General features: G+C 37.6%; 6 protein-coding genes, 1 long non-coding RNA gene and 1 other non-coding gene across 12 annotated transcripts; 3 read left to right on the top strand and 5 right to left on the bottom strand.

Annotated features, from left to right (window-relative positions):
* Positions 1-730: 730 nt before the first annotated feature.
* Positions 731-1644, top strand: LOC103872470. The gene is made up of 2 exons (XM_009150872.2): positions 731-1071; positions 1163-1644. The coding sequence occupies exons 1-2, from the start codon at positions 845-847 to the stop codon at positions 1383-1385; spliced, it is 450 nt and encodes a 149-aa protein (XP_009149120.1). The 5' UTR covers positions 731-844; the 3' UTR covers positions 1386-1644.
* Positions 1645-2141: 497 nt separating this feature from the next.
* Positions 2142-3143, top strand: LOC103872469. The gene is made up of 2 exons (XM_009150870.3): positions 2142-2655; positions 2803-3143. Exons 1-2 carry the CDS (start codon positions 2268-2270, stop codon positions 2880-2882), a joined length of 468 nt encoding a protein of 155 aa, XP_009149118.1. The 5' UTR covers positions 2142-2267; the 3' UTR covers positions 2883-3143.
* A 108-nt stretch (positions 3144-3251) lies between these two features.
* Positions 3252-5832, bottom strand: LOC103872468 (putative pentatricopeptide repeat-containing protein At1g16830). The gene has a single exon (XM_009150869.3). The coding sequence runs from the start codon at positions 5162-5164 to the stop codon at positions 3410-3412; it is 1755 nt and encodes a 584-aa protein (XP_009149117.2). The 5' UTR covers positions 5165-5832; the 3' UTR covers positions 3252-3409.
* Positions 5833-5860: 28 nt separating this feature from the next.
* Positions 5861-8585, top strand: LOC103872465. The gene is made up of 2 exons (XR_633691.3): positions 5861-8127; positions 8207-8585. It is a non-coding gene; the product is annotated as an uncharacterized LOC103872465 (long non-coding RNA).
* LOC117126338 lies at positions 7486-7681 on the bottom strand. The gene has a single exon (XR_004448910.1). It is a non-coding gene; the product is annotated as a U2 spliceosomal RNA (small nuclear RNA).
* On the bottom strand, positions 8430-9742 carry LOC103872467 (protein FAM32A). 2 transcript variants are annotated; one of them, XM_009150868.3, is made up of 3 exons: positions 9625-9742; positions 8957-9117; positions 8430-8852 (listed from the first exon to the last, which is right to left on the bottom strand). In XM_009150868.3, the coding sequence occupies exons 2-3, from the start codon at positions 9105-9107 to the stop codon at positions 8599-8601; spliced, it is 405 nt and encodes a 134-aa protein (XP_009149116.1). In that variant the 5' UTR covers positions 9108-9117; positions 9625-9742; the 3' UTR covers positions 8430-8598. The 2 variants fall into 2 exon arrangements, with proteins under 2 accessions (XP_009149116.1, XP_009149115.1); XM_009150867.3 differs by having other exon boundaries at positions 8957-9114; positions 9625-9740.
* Positions 9743-10933: 1191 nt separating this feature from the next.
* LOC103872464 lies at positions 10934-11666 on the bottom strand. Its single transcript, XM_009150866.3, has one exon. It carries the CDS (start codon positions 11561-11563, stop codon positions 11108-11110), a length of 456 nt encoding a protein of 151 aa, XP_009149114.1. The 5' UTR covers positions 11564-11666; the 3' UTR covers positions 10934-11107.
* A 160-nt stretch (positions 11667-11826) lies between these two features.
* On the bottom strand, positions 11827-16998 carry LOC103872463 (U-box domain-containing protein 35). 4 transcript variants are annotated; one of them, XM_018659927.2, is made up of 10 exons: positions 15923-16998; positions 15748-15839; positions 15525-15646; positions 15249-15436; positions 15105-15159; positions 14591-15023; positions 13700-14110; positions 12708-13460; positions 12528-12608; positions 11827-12449 (listed from the first exon to the last, which is right to left on the bottom strand). In XM_018659927.2, exons 1-9 carry the CDS (start codon positions 16098-16100, stop codon positions 12552-12554), a joined length of 2289 nt encoding a protein of 762 aa, XP_018515443.1. In that variant the 5' UTR covers positions 16101-16998; the 3' UTR covers positions 11827-12449; positions 12528-12551. The 4 variants fall into 4 exon arrangements, 3 of the variants coding, with proteins under 3 accessions (XP_018515443.1, XP_033129276.1, XP_009149113.1); XM_009150865.3 differs by having other exon boundaries at positions 12277-12449; positions 12523-12608; XR_004448586.1 differs by having other exon boundaries at positions 12523-13460.
* Between the last annotated feature and the right edge of the window lie 196 nt (positions 16999-17194).

Genomic DNA, 17194 nt, shown 5'->3' with positions numbered 1-17194 from the left:
GATTATAATAAACTAAGCTAGGAATAACCACAGAGACGTGATTACTTGTCTTGATGCTTTGTTAAAAGTTTAGTTTATCTAATCGAATGAAAATGATGTGTTGAAATACTAGGTCTCGTCATTTAACATCTTTCCTATCACAATAACTTAAAACGGACCAAATGAAGTTTCATGATTATAAAAAAAAAAAGCTCTTTTTTCATAAAAAAAAAAAACTTTCATGATTATACTTTCTCTCTGTTTTTTATAGATCTATTTTTTAGAAAAAAAAATTGTTGTAAAAAAAATATTTTTTATATTTTCAAAACATTAATTAATGAAAAATTATACTTTTCAAAAAGTACAATAATATTTAATAAAATTTCATTAGTTAATAATTATAAGAAATAGTTAATTAACAAAAATAATGTATTAAAAAATATAATTTTGAATATTTTTTTAATAATTGTGAAAAAACTATAACATAGATCTTTTAAGAACGAAGGAACTATATATTTTTCGAACATATCGTCACGGTGTCTGATGATAAACCGGTAAGGCTTGAGTCAGACATGAAAAAAAACGTTAAAAACTTGAAGTGTTGATGTCACATACACCACGTGTCCGCGTCACAGTGTTACATGAGCCACCTCTTTCACGTTCATCATTTTCGTCGCTTTCTGGTTCACGCGTCGTACACGTGTGTTGTCCCCACCACGTCTTCTTTTAGGTCGCCGACTCGCCTGACAAACCAATAACTTTCGTAAACATTTCTCTTCCCCAGCTTTTATCCCTCTTTTAATTTCACTTTACCTCTTTATTTAGAAACAGAGAGAAAATAGAGAACCCTCAAAACGTAAATAACATGGCAGGGAAAGTAAAGCACGTACAAGTTTTTCATCTGCTATGTCTATGTTCCGTGATCTTCTTTTTTGTACTCTCTGTGAATGTTTCAAGTGAAGCAGTGCCGCCGGAAGATAAAACGGCTACGGTTTGGCTATATAGAATCAAACGGTCTGGTAATGATTATTGGTCGAAACTCAAAGAGACTTTAGGTCGTGGTCACTCCCGCTTTTTTCCTCCTAACATAGAGTAAGTAGGTATTACAGATCTAAGAAGATACTAATTCAAGCTGTTGATAAACTTTTATTTAGCTCTCGTTCTTTTCTTTATATTTGTGTAGTTTTAGAGGAAAGGATGATGCAGCAGATATGGGAACGGGAGAAAAGATGAAAGAGGCGGTCACAAGGAGCTTCGAGCATAGTAAAGATACGGTGGAGGAAGCTGCCAGATCAGCGGCAGAGGTGGCGTGTGATGCAGCTGAAGCGGTGAAAGAAAAGGTGAAGAGGAGCGTTTCCGGCGGGGAGACGAATCAGCAGCAGTCGGAGGGTACTAACGAACTTTAAGTACGTCGTCACTTTCAGCTCTCATGTTTTTTTGTGTGTGTTTATTCGATCGGTGTCTGAACAACGCAGTTTTGCCACGTATCATATGATTGTATTGTTTCTCAGTCGACCCACATGTTTTTTTATTTATATACGCATCGACCATGTCACATGTTGTATGAGTATCGTCCGTCGCTCTTCATTATTCTCTGCGCGTAAAAAAACATTTTAGATTCAACTAATTTCTTCAGCTGGTTGATGAGAAAAGTGATTTACGTAACGCTGTTTTTGCATCAGGATTTGAAATCTCATAATCAAATAAGTATTTAGAGTCATAGTTTTTTTTTTTTTTTTAAAAAGAGTTGCCTCACAAATATCTTTTCTCTATCTTTATGCCAAAAAAACACGAAAATATCTAATTGGGAGTCAAAATATCTTTTCGCGACTCAAAATATCCCTTTATAAAAAGTGTAGATATAATTATATACAGTGAGAATTTAGAAATATATCTTGAGATGCAAAACATCGACAGCAATTCACACACTGTACCTAACATGGCGAATTGAACAGCACCTTTTTAAAAAAAGAAAAAGAATCTTAAAATCAGTTGAACTTGTCTTAATTAAACGCCCCTAGAAATAAACTCAAGCCATAGTTTGTCCTAATTTCAGCGATTAGAAGTCGGCTGAGAGACTACAACATAAAAGTAAATCAAAGAAACATTATCAAATCGTAGGTAATACAATTAAAAAAATAAAATATCTAAAAAAGAATTTAAAATTTTGTCGATAAAAAGGGGAAGAAATGAGCTTATCCTTTTATCTCTCAAACCAAACTCATCTTATCTTTTAATTACAGCTTTGAAACAGAACACAAACCAAACCTATCTACTTCTGTCTCTAGATGGCTCGTTCCCTTTCGATCTCTCTCTCTAAAGTCCGACTCACCGCAGCTGCATCCTCTCTCCTCCCTTCATCACACCTCCTTTCCTTCCGATCTCAATCCTCCGACCGTCGCGGCGATCTCCACGAAACCGACACCGCCTCGCCGTCGGATCCCTTAATACAGAAGCTAGAAGACGCTGTTCACCGGATATTCGTACGCCGAGCTGCACCTGATTGGCTCCCGTTTGTTCCAGGTGCTTCCTATTACGTCCCGCCTCCAGGATCTGGATCCCAGACTCATGGGGTCGCTCAGCTCGTTGCGAAGCTGGCTAACCCGTTAACTGATGAAGAAACTCTCTCCACCAATTCGACTCACGGATGGCCTTCCTCTGATTATTTCCTCAAAGGTTCGTACTTTGTTCCGATGAGATCCCATTGCAATTGTAAAGTTTTTATTTAAAGTTTGATGTAGTTTAAAGTAGATCGATGAAGGTTTTGTAGAACTGTGTCTTTATTCTCGTTGACAATATTGTTTTTGTCCTTGTGATTTATAGGTGTACAACCTCGATTGATGGAGACTAAGATCGAGACTAGTTCAAGTACTGAGTATCACTCCGAGGACGAGGAAGGGTGAAACTGCACTATTTGAAGATCAGATCATACATGGACTATTATGTGACGACCGAACCAAATTGCATAGACTGCCATATAGACAACCATGTTTGTTTCTTTATTTGTCCCGAAATGTAAAAAGTAATTCGAATAAGAGTAGTTGTTGTATGCTTGTAGCATTTCCCTCTTTTTAATGTAATATTCTTTACCCTTTTTTATCAAGATCTTGTATATATTTCTGTTTTACGAGAAGGTAATGGGATCATCCTGGGTTGGTAGCTCATTGGAAGTATTGTCTCTCAAGTTAACTAACACTTATGTAACAACAAAATGAAGCCCTAAGAGACTAATGACTTTGGTAGGAAAATAGTAAGATCTTGTAATAAAACAGGATTTTGAAATTAGATTTTCATTCTATAATAATAAACAAAACAATTACAGCGCTGATTGAATATACATTATACAACTCACCCAGCAGAAACAGCTAACTCATCGTATGAATCAGAAACACCAACGTTCTCCCTCCATTTCTCAAAAACCGATCTAAACTCAGAACAATCTCTTTGTATATCGAGATAAGAGAGACACCACTTTAAACTTAGTGTTAGGATCCAACTCCACTCCTTCCTCAATGCACTCCCTTAAAACCTTTCTCAACCTATCCTTGTCCTTCTCCCCGCACAAACCAGAGATAACAGTCCTATAAGTCCGTGCATTCGGCATAACCCCATCGTCTTTCATTTTCTCCAAGAGAGAACAAGCTTCCTCCATCCTCCTCCCACGCACAAGTCCCTTAATCGCAACCGTATACGACACAACATCCAACTCACGTTTCTCCAAGACACAACGGTTAAACAAACGCATCGCTGTACCGTATTCACCAAGCTCTACAAGACTGTCAATCATCACAGTATGAAAATGAGCATCGATCCGAATGCTCTTCCTCTTTATGATCTCGTCGTACATGTTCAGGGCATGGCCATATGCTTCTCCTTGACAAAGCGCAGTGAGAAAGCCAGTGTACGTATAACAATCCAGAGCTAAGTCTCTGTTAGACATGTTGCGGAACACTTTCAACGCGGCCAAAGTGTTACCGACCTTGCAGAGATAGTTCATGAGCGAGTTTCCCATCACAAGATCCAACTCTGTTTCAGTACCAATAGTGATACGCAGATCAAAGTCTCTAGACACACATAGACTAGAGAGCATCGTTGCAAAAGTATACCGATCCGCCACAAGGTTCCCTTTCTTCAAACTATTAAGAAAAAGATTACGAGCTTCTTCGAATCTCCCGAGTCTTGTGAACGTATGTATCATCACATTAACAAAAACAAGATCCGGAGCCAACCCTTTAGACTGCATTATACTCACCACACTAAACGCTTCTTCAACCATTCCATAATCCATAAACCCTTTGATCAAACCAGTATACGTCACTAGATTCGGCGAACAACCCATCTTGTTAAACAGATCAACCGCCTTACGCGGCTCACCCGAACGAAAAAAACCATTAACCAACATGCTCCATACATTAACAGAGACAGAGACTCCACAACAAATCATCAACCCAACCACTTGAAACCCTTCAGAAACGCATCCACTTCTACAAAACACCCCAAGAACCTGCCCAAACCTCTCTCCGTTAGGATAAAACCCTTCTCTAATCATCATCTTCAAAACCATCTTAACCCTAACCAGATCCAAATCCTTTCTACTACACAAGTGGCTCAACGCAATGTCGAAACTAAAGAAGTTCCTAACACGGATCCCTTCGAAAACCTCCAAAGCTCGATCAACCAGATTGTACTTGAAAAGAACATCCATCATCATATTCATGGCACGTGTGTTAGGCACGTAACCAAAGGTGCTCATGCCTTTATAAACCTCTATAGCCTTATCGTACACGTGCCCGCGCCAGAAGATTTCAAGCAGCAGCAATAAAACTCGAGGCTTTATTACGCAGCCTGATAGTATCAAAGCTTCTATGACTTGATTGATGCTCTTGTGTCGATGAGTTAGTCTCTCGACGACACTAACCATGTGATCAAAGGCTCGGTCATCGTGGAAGTAGTTGCTCTGTTTCGCGCAGCTGAGGAAGAAAGTTAAGGTTTTTAGATCGGGGGAGGATTCTCGTAAACGAGAGTAGACGTCGTCGTGGTTGAGTGGCGGGTTGGGAGCAGCTCGGTGTCGAGAAAGGTTGCTGATTTGGTTTGGTTTTGATGAGAAGTGAGTGTGAAGCGAGGAGAAGCTGAGTGTGTTGATGAGTTTCCTCCTCTGCTTTACCCAGTTGCATCTCCATAGCATCTTACCCTCCGCGCCAAGATCTTAACCATGAAACGCGTTTCTTTGATAAAGTGAGAACTTATCGAAGAGAAAGGTTGCGACTTTGAAAGCGAAAACCGCCGGGAAAGTGAGAGAGAGAGGAGAAGGAAACGGCGGAGGGTTTTGGATTGGTACGAATTAAACCCTGCTTGTGGCGGAGGCAGCAAAGGGTTTGGTACTTTTGTAAACCGATACACTCCGGTTCTGCTGATTAACTGTAAGATTTTGATTTTTTTTAACTTGCATCGTCATTAGTTAACCATAATTATTTATTTACACCTTAGTCATGGACGTATTATCTGAAATCCGTAAAGGAACCGAACCGAAAAAATTACAAAAATTCGAACGGTTCCTATATTTTTAAATTCAAAAAATCGAAACCAAACCGGAACTGAACTGAGAACCGAACGGGTACCTCAATATTTTGAATATATTAAAAATATTAATTAGTTTAAATTTTCATATATATGAAATAAAATTTATAAATAGAAAATATATAAAAAAATCTGAGCTATCCGAATATTTTTCCGGGTTTAACTCAGGTTTTCGGAATTGCATTTGTTTTTTGAGGCTTTAAACCCGAACCAACCCGAATTATTTGTAATACGGTTCCACTTTGGGTTTTATAAAAAAATAAAAACCCCATCCGAACCGAACCGATCCAAAAATGTTTGGTTCCTAAACGGTTTCTAAATATCCCAACCCGAATAACGTAAAAACCGAATAAACCGACTCGAACCGAAAACCCGAATGCCCATGACTACACCTTACGAGTAATATCCACAGCAACATCAACATGAATTTTGTTATCTATATCAAACGATAAATGAAATAAAACATTGTATTACCAAAAACTATCTTTCTTTTTTTTTGAACACCAAAAACTATCTTTTATAAATAAAAAAAGTCCAAAAACTATGTCTACAACTAAAAACTATATTAATGCAACCATCAAAAGCTATATGAACATGGGAAGGTTGGAAAGATAAGAAAAAAGAAGAAAACACTTTTAGACAGATTATGATTTGTGAGTCAGATGTTCAGAGCTCTGAAGGTGCTTCTCGTTCCAAAACCTCTCGGTTTGTTCGTTTCGGTACAGCGTTTCCTGTAGACAGAGAATTCTGACAGAGCATGTAGAGACAGAACAAACATAGTCCTGTTTCAGACAGAAGAGATAATAGTCACAAACAGGTTATCCGATTGGTTTACATACATTTCAATACGAGGAGGAAGAAGAAGAATATCCTGAATGAATGTCCAAAAGTTTTGTTAAATTGCTTCGTTTCCTTCATCTTTTATCAAATACTACAATATATAGTCTTAACAACTGAAAACTATTATATGGTGGTTACTTGCATAAGCAATGGTCACACCCGGTATTATTCGTCTCAGAGCTGCCAAGAAGAAACATTCCTAGTTCACACAAATCCAGTTTAGAAATTTGACAATACATAGAACCTGAAAACATCGTCATTTGTCTTGTTATTGAGTAAATACACACAATGTTCAGAATTTTGCAGAATGTTAGTCAATGGTCTTAAACATAATAAGTAAATGCTTTAGTTTTATACTTTTGCCATGCAGGCAGGCACTCGGATAAACACAGGTGGTCTAATAGAACTATCTCTGCTACTGTAATAACGGAGAGACTGGATAGATGAAACTTGCCTTAACAAATAGCCTCTTGTCATGGCCCGTTGCTGTAACTCGCAAAACGGATTCAGCTGCTCCGACAGTATTAGCTAAGAGTGTAATGATGTTACATGCTGTAACCTGTGATATTTGCCACTCCAATGGATCCACAGGTACCCTTCACATAAAAAAAAGTTTTTACTTTGTAGATCATGTGACTGCAAGTATCTTCCAAACAGTGCAAAGTGATCATCATATCAACAACACTTCTGGGTTTATGACTTCTGCATTGATCGTAGAAGAGGTATGAGAATTATAGAGTTATGAGGATGACACAGTGATACACAACCAAAAACTTGTGTGGCTTCTGGATATCAAACGCAGATAGTTTCACAGAGACAAAAGATTGAGCTCTGTATCCTAATCTGTAATGATGAAACCACGCTCAAATCAAGCAAAAGCACACTCTATTTGAACATACACTCGATTATGTAAAACTAAAGACCGCAAAAGCACAGGTTTGATTTGCCGGTTAGACTTCGGTTCTAATACAAATGTCCGTTCGGTTAATGAGTTAAGAAACCCCAACTAGTTTCGAATCTAGACAGTTCAGTTACGTGAGCTGAGCCCACGACAGAAGATGATTTCAGAAATTTATTGGACTTTTATTGGTGGGTTAAGCCAGGTCCGTGCCGTAGTGCAACGCATGGACGACTCATGAAAACCCAGATAGCAAGCTATCTTAATGGGTTTTCTCCCTTAAAACATAGAGTTAATATCGTGTGGTCCGATGGACCACATATCAGATATTAAACTGATAAGAACAGATACTACACTTGATCTTAGCCAAAAGGCCGAGAAAGGTATGAATTGGACGTTGTATACGACGTGCTTTATATACACAATTGAATTAAAGCGAACATATCTTCAGTAACCGATGTGGGACGAAGAAAACTCAAAGAAGCTTGTTATTTTCGTCTCAACTGTTAATTAATTGTCACGTGTTGCACGTGGCTGGTGTACTAGTGTAGGATGTGATTCGAAGTGGCCACTCTTCTTTGTTCACTGGCTACGATCTTTCTTCTCTGTTTCAACGACAGTTAGATTGTTACGGGTTCTGTATTTCATTCAAGCTCTAGCTTAGCACTATTTTTGGTATCTTTTTGTTAATGTCACAGAGGATTCTAAAGACTATTACAAAGCAATCTGGTGAGTGGTGATGTTTCATGTATACATGCTTCGTGGGGTGTCTGTTCCAGCTCTTGACAAAGATTGTCCTTGGGAGTTCCTGCCCCAATATATTAGATTATTAGGTATCGTGTTTACTGCGCATGTTATTTTGTTAATTTCTAAATCCTTGATAAACTGAATTCGAATTGTTCTATTCCGTAGGTGGTGACTTGCATGCTGTAAGTTAGCTGGATGCTTCCACATTCTGTTCCTTAAATTGAGAACAGCTTTTCTGACAGTCACGGTAATATATGAAATGCAGACAGTCTTTGAGAACACACTGAAGTTTCAGAAGGAGTTGATAAAAGATTCCGATGTTTTGGTATAGACAAAATAATATAGACCTGTGTACTCAAACTCAATAAAGTTATTGGCAGCCCTCTAATGGTTCAAAGGAGTTGATAAAAGATTCCAATGTGTGTTTTCTTTTTCATTAAGAGAGTGGAGATCACACAATTGAAATGTTAAGAGACAACACAATATAGATCCAACAGAAGTTATTTAACAATGACAAATCGATAAGCAGAGTTGAAGAAAGGCAATGAAGAATACGATTAACCAGGTCCGACTTTAGGGATATCGTAGTGCTCGCTCATGTTAGCTAGATACTGATTAAAGTCCTCAATCCTATTACGATGAGACTTGTTTGCTTCCTTAGCCAGTTTCTGCACATCAAGTATCTGCTTCTGCTCTATGTACCTTCTCTCTGCAGGCGTTAACTGATCATCGTCGTATTTCGCCAATTCACTCATACCTGCTTCATCTTCTTCTCCTTCCATCAATTTACCTAAAGCTTCGGTGTTTTCTCCTATAACCAAAACGCCAATACACAACATATCGATTGAATGTCAAAAAAAGAGCTCAAGTCAAATGCTTATATAAAACTTGGGGAAAGAAGCGGGTCATGTGTACCTTCTATGAGTTCATCATGATCAGTAATTTTGAAAGCTTGTTCTTCTTGTTTCTTCTGTTTCTTCTTCTTCTTGACTCCACCAGCTTTCACATCTAAAGCCTTCCCTTTTAGCTTTAGCTTCCCACCAATAACATTGTCATATGCCGACATCTCTCAGCTGCTAGTAATACACATTACCACACAACATATATATTAGGAATAAAAAATAATCCGAATTAGACAAAAGATTTAACGGCACAGAATGTCTGAAACTTGAAAAGTCAGTGACTTGTTAAAACAATGATAAGTAAAAACTAGGCAGTTAGCAAATGGAGGGGTATAACATAATCAAAATCAATAAAGAGGTTCCAAAAATCTCTACTTCAACATGCTCAGATCAATAAACATCAAGAAAATCAATCAGCTAAACCCTTAATTTTCCCCCTATGAATCAATCGGATATCACATACTTAGGCATCGAAAAAAATCGATCAAAAAATAAGAGTAATTACATAACCTAGATGTTTTTCGAGAATGAGCCATAGTAGATCTATATAGTGTATACCCTATTAATCAGCATATAATCCATAGCTGCGAAGCGTAATTACCCGTACACAACAGAAACTCAGAATCACAAATCGAAGCAGAAGCATGAGTTAGAACTCAAAACCCTAATCAAATCACTCACCTGAAATCGACGAAGGAGTTTGCAGAACGCGAGAACCGAACCAGAAAGAGGAGATTTTATATTTTTCTTCTGTTTTATTTAAAAGAAATTATTTCTCTTTCCCACAAGGAGAAGTAATTGTATTTTTTGGGGGTAAAAAATAAGGTCGGTGGGTTTCCCGCTAAAGAAGCCCATTTATGGATGAATATAAGCCCATTTAAAGAGTTTCTTGTGTCCCTCTAGGAATAAAGGTAACAAAATTAAGGATTTCAAATTGGTTCTCATTCAGGTACATGGGCAACTTTAATCCCCGTCGCCGGAAATTTTGGCTTTGCAGTCCGATTGTTTTAAACTGAGAGGAGAAAAGTGTCGAGTAAAGTCTCCTCAAGTGGAGCGCTCTTGAGCCAGCGGAGGAGAATGACGATTCTGATCCCTCTACAGTCTACACTAGGGCGTCTTAACCAGCGCAATGAACAATGGTTACTTTTACATCTCCCTCACTTTCTCTGATAGTAATAACGTTCTTAAACTTAGTGTAATCCAATTTCACCTATTGGGTTTCCACTTCAAGTTGATATTTCCTCCATCCATCTTCTTCTTCAGGTTACAGATGCTTTCACTTTGTTCATATCATTGCTGAAAGACACTCGTTATTGGTCTGAGGAAATGTGGATTTGTGTCCAATGCTGCCAGCAGCATCTTGTGAAAGATGCAAGAAGAAAGAGAGGTCATCATACCAGTGAAGAGACCATACATGTTTTGCAAGAAAAAGACAGAACAACAGCAGTTTGAGCAATTGCGCTTCAAAGAAGAGGGAAGAGACATGCTCTGATAGAGAAAGAGGAAATCTGATGGAGATGGTGTACCTCTCTCATCAAAAGGATCAGTGAGAAAGTGACATCCCAAGTGAATCCTAGGCGGAACCAAGAAAAAATGAAAGGTACAGACAAGAGTAGTAATCCAGAGAATACAAATGTAATTAGTTCGAAGAAGAAGGAAGATCCAAATGCGTGGAAAGAAATCTAAGTAGGATTCATCAAACAAAGCTTGAGGGCAAAATCCACAGATGAAACTCAACAGAGAGAGAGAGAGAGAGAGAGAGAGATCAACAAATAAACAAAGGCAATGCTTCTTGTAATCAAGGAGGTGTTGAAGATATGACATCCTGGCGGAAACAACAGCTTCAAACTGTTGCTGCCACTCCAAATTCGTCTCCGATTCCTTCACACAAGCCCAAACCTCCAAAGCGACCATTGTCCCCAAGTTCAGCTTCAAGCATTCACACAAGACCGCCTAATGCGATCAAAGGGTAAAGATTTGCCTCAAATAATGATTTTTTCAATTAACTCTTCTTATTTGCAGATTTCACTAAGAACAACAGTAAACAAAGAAGATAACAAAAAACTAAATTTTTATCAGATTTTTTTTGTTCCAACGGTGAAAAAAACTGAACTTAGCTAATACAACACCAAGTAACCAAATCACACTGGAGAGAATATTCATTTTAAGAGGCAGCTGACGGATCTGTCCCACTCTTAACGGCGGACCAAACCTGACCGATCCCTCTGGTAACGTGAGGCCAGACGGCGCTAATTCCGTTAAGCGCCGCACCGGAAGCTAACCCTAACGCGAAAGTCTCGACGTATCCAGGCTTCGTCTCCAACTTGGCGTCCACGACGGCAAGCCTTCCACTAATGGCGTCGATTTTCCTCGCGTCAGCTAGAAGCTTGCTCTTACTGGAGGCGTTCTTCGAAGACGAAGCGACTCGGACGAGCGCGTTTTGAAGGTCTTCGATGACCTTAACCGAGGCTTCCGCTGGTTCGAGTCCCCCTTGCTTCTGGTAGTGTGAGATTAGCTCGGCTGCAGTAGGGAATTTCTTCGATTTCTGCTTTGGTGCGGTCTGGTTTTGTTCTGGTTTGGTTTCCTCCGCCGCTGCGTTGGGAAACGTAGGTTGCTTCATCTTCTTTGGAGAAACTTATTAGAAATTGATTCTCTTATCTGGGAAACTCAATGTATAGCTCGTAGGTTGGAGATGGAGATGAAAAGATGATAATAGAGGAACTATTTCAACCTTGGGTAATGGTTTCCTCGTGGACCTTTTATTGGGCTCAGGCCCACTAATATTACGAAATAAGTTTCTTAATAAATGATTAACCTAACATGATTCTGTCTAATGCCTATGGTTTACACCGGTCTTTTTAAATCCGGACCGGAAGCTGAACCGGATAATATTTAGGTCATGATTCAATATATTTTGACCGGATCAAACATGGTTCAATAATCTGGTTTAATATATATATATATTTTAATGTATAAATTAAAAAATAATGTTAGTAAATATGATATATAACTAAAATATAAATAAATTTAAAACGTACAATATTATAAATATAATTAGTTTTATGTTTATATGAATGGCTTATAAATTTTTGAAAGTTTTAGTAATTTTTATCAGTTTAATAACTTTGTGATCCAATCCGGCTACGTGAACGATTTATGGTCAAACCAATTATTAGATCTAATCCGGTTGTGTAATCGGTTATGGTCGAATCCAGTTCAACAGACGTATTGGTCCGATTTTAAAAACACTGGTTTATACCGTGTAAGTGTAGCTGGCTAGCTTATGTTATTCGACTGAGTGAATGAGTGTATGCAACAAATATTTACGTCTTCTGAATAAATAATGTTCCCTGTATATAAAATATTGTTTCTTAATCGAAAACACAAAAAATAATATTGGCTTTAAATCTCAAACACCTCTCTTCTACAGCTCAAATTAAAGAGGCAGTTTTTCTTTTCCTGAATATATACATTGCTCTTGGCTTTCTTATACTGACATTTATCTCCTGTGAATCAAAATCTCAATCATGAGTGTTTATCTCAACAAGGTTCAGATAATGTAACAAGAGTGTGCCATACCTTACCAGATTCCTTGTCTTTTCTCAACATTATGGGTTTGATATATAAGATCCTGGATTCGATATAGAAGGAGCACTCCTACCTTCCTAAAATTCCCCACACGCGCACAAAAAAAATCTCAAACACCATAGAGAAATATAATAATCTGGTGATTTTTTTTTTAAAATTAAAAGCAATTTTCTTACCGATGTATAAGAGACTTGGCTAGAATGTGAAAACGGTCCATGTCCAGCATAAAACACACTCTCAAGACTCTCTGCACCTAATTCTCTTAGTCTATTAAGCTCAGGCATCACTTCTTTACCAAGATCAGGCCTATCTTTTCTCCTCAACTCAGCACATTGTAGCGATAACTTAGCAAGAGACATTGCTTCCTCTAACGGCCAGTCTGGTACCGCAGGATCTAGCATATCTTTCAGCTTCCCTTCTTCAATGGCCTGTTCCACATAATAAGCCAAACCCATTGGCTGTTTCGCAGTCAAAAGCTGCAAAAGCATGATTCCTAGCGAATAAACATCAGACTTCACACCCAACATTCCTGTTTGTTGATACTCAGGGTCGATGTAACAGAACGTTCCCGCAGCTGATGTGACTCTGTACTGAGTCACGTTCTCTGCTACCGCGGGGACGAGTCTCGCTAGCCCTACGTCGCTGATCTTGCTGACGTAGTTGTGGTCGAGAAGAACGTTTCCTGGTTTCAAGTCTCTGTGGACAATTGGTTCTGGTTTGGTCTGGTGTAAGAAGAGAAGACCAGTAGCTATCTCTGCAGCGATTCTGAAACGCAGTTGCCATGAAATGGGAGGCGTGTTTCCGCGTCTGAAGAGACGGTCGTCTAAGCTTCCTTTGGCCATGTATTCGTAGACGAGGATACCATATTCTGGACAGGCTCCTAAGAGAAGCACCATGTTTGGATGCCTTATGCAACTTAGTACTTCAACCTGTGTGGCAAAACACACATGATGTTTCAAACTTTCTCACTCAACAAGACTTTCTTGTAATACAAGTAAACTAAAGTTAACAAAACCTAATACTTCACTCAACAAAACTTTCTTGTGACACAAGTAAACACATGAAGTTTCAAACTTTCTCAATCAACAAGTCTTTCTTGCGACACAAGTAAACTAAAAGGAACCAAACCTTATACTACAAAAACCCTCTTTGTGGTTGCAGTTCTTACCTCTTTTTGAAACTGTGATCTTCCTTGAGCAGCGTCAGGACGTAAGACCTTAACAGCAACACTTGTGTGATCAAGATGACCTCTATACACAGGCCCATACCCTCCTTCTCCCACTTTTCTTGACTCTGCAAAATTATCAGTTCCTTCTTCGATTTCATGAACAGTGTACTTCCTGTACCGAACCATGGTATACCGAGTGGGAGAATCGCTTTCTTTCAGTGCCTTCATCTCTGCGGTTAGTCTTCTCTTTGCCTCAGCTTCCGCAAGCCTGTTTGCAGCCTCAGCAGCTTCCATGGCTGTTTTGGCCTTTGCCTTCTCATTTTCAATCATTGAAATTGCTGTCTCCTCTGTCATCTTTAGTTCTTCCATTCTTCTTCCCTCTTCTGACCTCAGATTTTTCAGCTCTGTCGCCTAAAACAATGAAGATGTCAGTTTGGTTTTGATGAAAACAACCACTTGAGAAACCAATAAGGAAGTAATGTAATGTATAATCGATGTTCAAGAAATTGTTAGGCATTAACTAAACAATTTGTACGAGGCAGATTAGTCGGAGCCCAAGCCTCCTCCTATATGCTAAAGAATTATTGATTTATTAAATATATTTTACATTTATATAAGATAATTTAGTTTTGAAGTTTAATTATAAAATTTATTTGATGAATTATCAAAATTAGATATATAAAATAAAACAAATTAGATAAATTTGTGAATTTGTACAAACGCTATTAATCAATTTAACAAATGTAGATTAATTTAGATCGATTTTCAACCGATTTAAATCAGTTTAAACCGATTTGAGCCAGATAAACCAGATTTTAAGAAAATCGTTTCGGTTAGAAACGAGTTGCTGCCGCCTATATTGATTTTTAGAAAAATGAGTATAATAATTACCTCTTGCCTTGCGGTTAAAGCTTCTCTGCAAGCTGAACTATACATATCCATGGTTTGTTTTAGCTCTAAACGCAGTCTCCTCATTTGAGCTTCAACATCATCCAAGCTCTGAGATGAGTAAGAGCAAGAAGTTCTTCCACTCTCTTCAGAAGCCGTTGAAGAGTTATTGAGAAAACCTAGATCCGTAAACTTGATCCCTAATCTATGTGACCCAATGCTCTGCTCTGAGCTAGTTGACATTCTTGAGGTTCTTGCTGAGTCTGGTAGATCGTAGGTAAAAGAACACCTATCTCCACTAGTCGGCGTCCCCGAGCTGATAAAGGAGTTTTCTGATCCTTGTTGTGAAGCACTTATGAATGAGAACTCGGACCCTGAATCTGAGAAGTCTCCTATCATTTTCATATTTCCTTGTGGCAGTTTCACAAACCCTGGTCTACACAAAAACATCGAAACCAAGATTTGGGAGATTTTTTAAAGTAATCATACTCGATGAGTAATGTAACACAACATTTACCTTGGACCATCTGAATCAACTGATCTTCGTGCCCTAGTTATTGGGGTAGTGTTAGCTGTTGAAAACAAGAAAGATGAACGTGTGTTGAGTTGCTTGAAACGCAAGAAACCAAGAAACATTTATCCTCAAGATTGAAACAGTCACCTGGTTTGTGTTTTTTCTCAGAGGCAGCAGTTTCCTGATTTTCAAAATCGCTGAGAACTGTTGATTTGTAAGGAGCAGGACGAGAGGAGCTTCGTAAGGAAGAGATTTTGCCTTTGGAAATGACGTAAACATTGCAGAAATCTGGAGCTGCCTTTGACACACTCGTTGGTAAATCCGTTTTGAATCTTCTGTTTGAGTATCAAAACCTAATTTTGGTTAATCTTCTGCTGCACGCAATCAATAAATCTAAACCCTAATGATCAATTTTTTTATTACCTCATAAAGCTACTCCTTGATGGAGCACCAAGTACTAAATTCTCGATGGCAGAAACTGTAACGTATTCAACTATCGCTTTGACTTTGTCTGCATCTTCAAGCAAAACATCCAGACAATGTATCTGCACATATATATTAAAAGATAGTTTATAAATTTTAAGCTTTTAACAAAAGAATCAAACCGATTTTAATTAACAAGCTCTAGATTTCAATTATTATTTACTTCTTTACGGCTGCAATAACAGTGGAAAGATACAAAGAGATCTTTTGTTTGCTTATCCATTTGCTGCATATGCATTGTTCCGTCTTCTATGTCTGCAAGTAGAAAAAAAAACTAAACTCACTCATAAGAATCATTGAGCAAAAAAATGAAGGATTGAAAGCATTCCTTAATGAACCTGAAGAAGATTGAGATTTGGGAGCGACATGAATAAGAGCAAGAGTTTGGCCACGAGAAGTAAGATTCTCCATTGTCCATTTGATAGCATTTTGGCTAGTTTTGTCTTTGTCTATTGCAACAGCAACTGAACCACTTAATGTTCCTTTACATGTCGCATCTGTTTTCGGTAGCCACATTATTTGTCTTTCTCCTTCTTCTTCTTCCTTTTTCCGTAAAAGAACAAAAAGAAAACATGCACAAATGGAGGATTTTTTCTACTTTTTCATTAGTAAATGATATTTTTGGAAATAAGTTTTAACAGAAAAATATAATGAAAAATAGATAATGTAATGGGTTGAGAAAGAATTCTATTTTTTTTTGTTGTTTCTTATTTAAGGGGTGCTATTGGATGAAATATCTAATTTCGGAGTTTATAAAACAAACCACACATATGAAGTGTTTATTTAGGAAATTATATAGTATTTGATTTTTATCGAATGTATGGAAACTATAAAGCTAAATATAAAAACATTTTTTTGTTTACCTCTCATTTTACTCTTAAAAATGAATGGTACAAAAATAAATAGTAATAAAATATACATCAATAAAGTAAAATTTAGAAGAAGAAAAATAATGGATAATTTTTCGTTTTAGAAAACAACATTAAAGTGTACTACTACACCAATAATAATCAGTTAGTTGTTTTTTTCATTTACAAGTTTTATGTGTAGAATGTACTATAAGTAAATATAATTATGTTTAATATAATTTTTATTATCAACAATATTTATAAATAAAATATAAACATAAAAACATAAAGTATCTGAAAACAGTTCTTATAATTAGAAAATGATATAAAAAGCAAAAAAAAAAATTAAATCAAATTTTTTGAAAAAACTATTGTATGAATTTTATGAAATTATTTGCTAACTATAAATTGCTTGAATTATTTTAACAATTTTTTTAAAGATATTTAATTGATGGAGATGCTATGGACCACTTGGATCAAATTTCTTGATTGTTATAAATGCTTTCCTTGGCCCATATCAAATGAGACATTTAGAAGAACGTTGATTGTGGGAGTGAGCCCCAGGGGGAAGTTGGTTGTTCTGTGGATTTCAAGACACTTGCCTCCTCCCCACGCCGCATTTGTTGAGCAGTGTATTCACCGGAGACAACGGTGGGGTAGCAAATGCGGTGTTGTTCCTTTTGATTCACGGTTCCGGTACTTGTTTCTTCCGCAAAGAGCACTCATGTGATGAAAGCGCACACGGTTGTGTTGCTAGGGGTT

Source organism: Brassica rapa, chromosome A06 (genome assembly GCF_000309985.2).
Source record: "Brassica rapa cultivar Chiifu-401-42 chromosome A06, CAAS_Brap_v3.01, whole genome shotgun sequence".
NCBI lineage: Eukaryota > Viridiplantae > Streptophyta > Magnoliopsida > Brassicales > Brassicaceae > Brassica > Brassica rapa.
The sequence above is the reverse complement of the archived record's forward strand: the minus strand, read 5'-3'. Positions and strand labels throughout refer to the sequence as shown.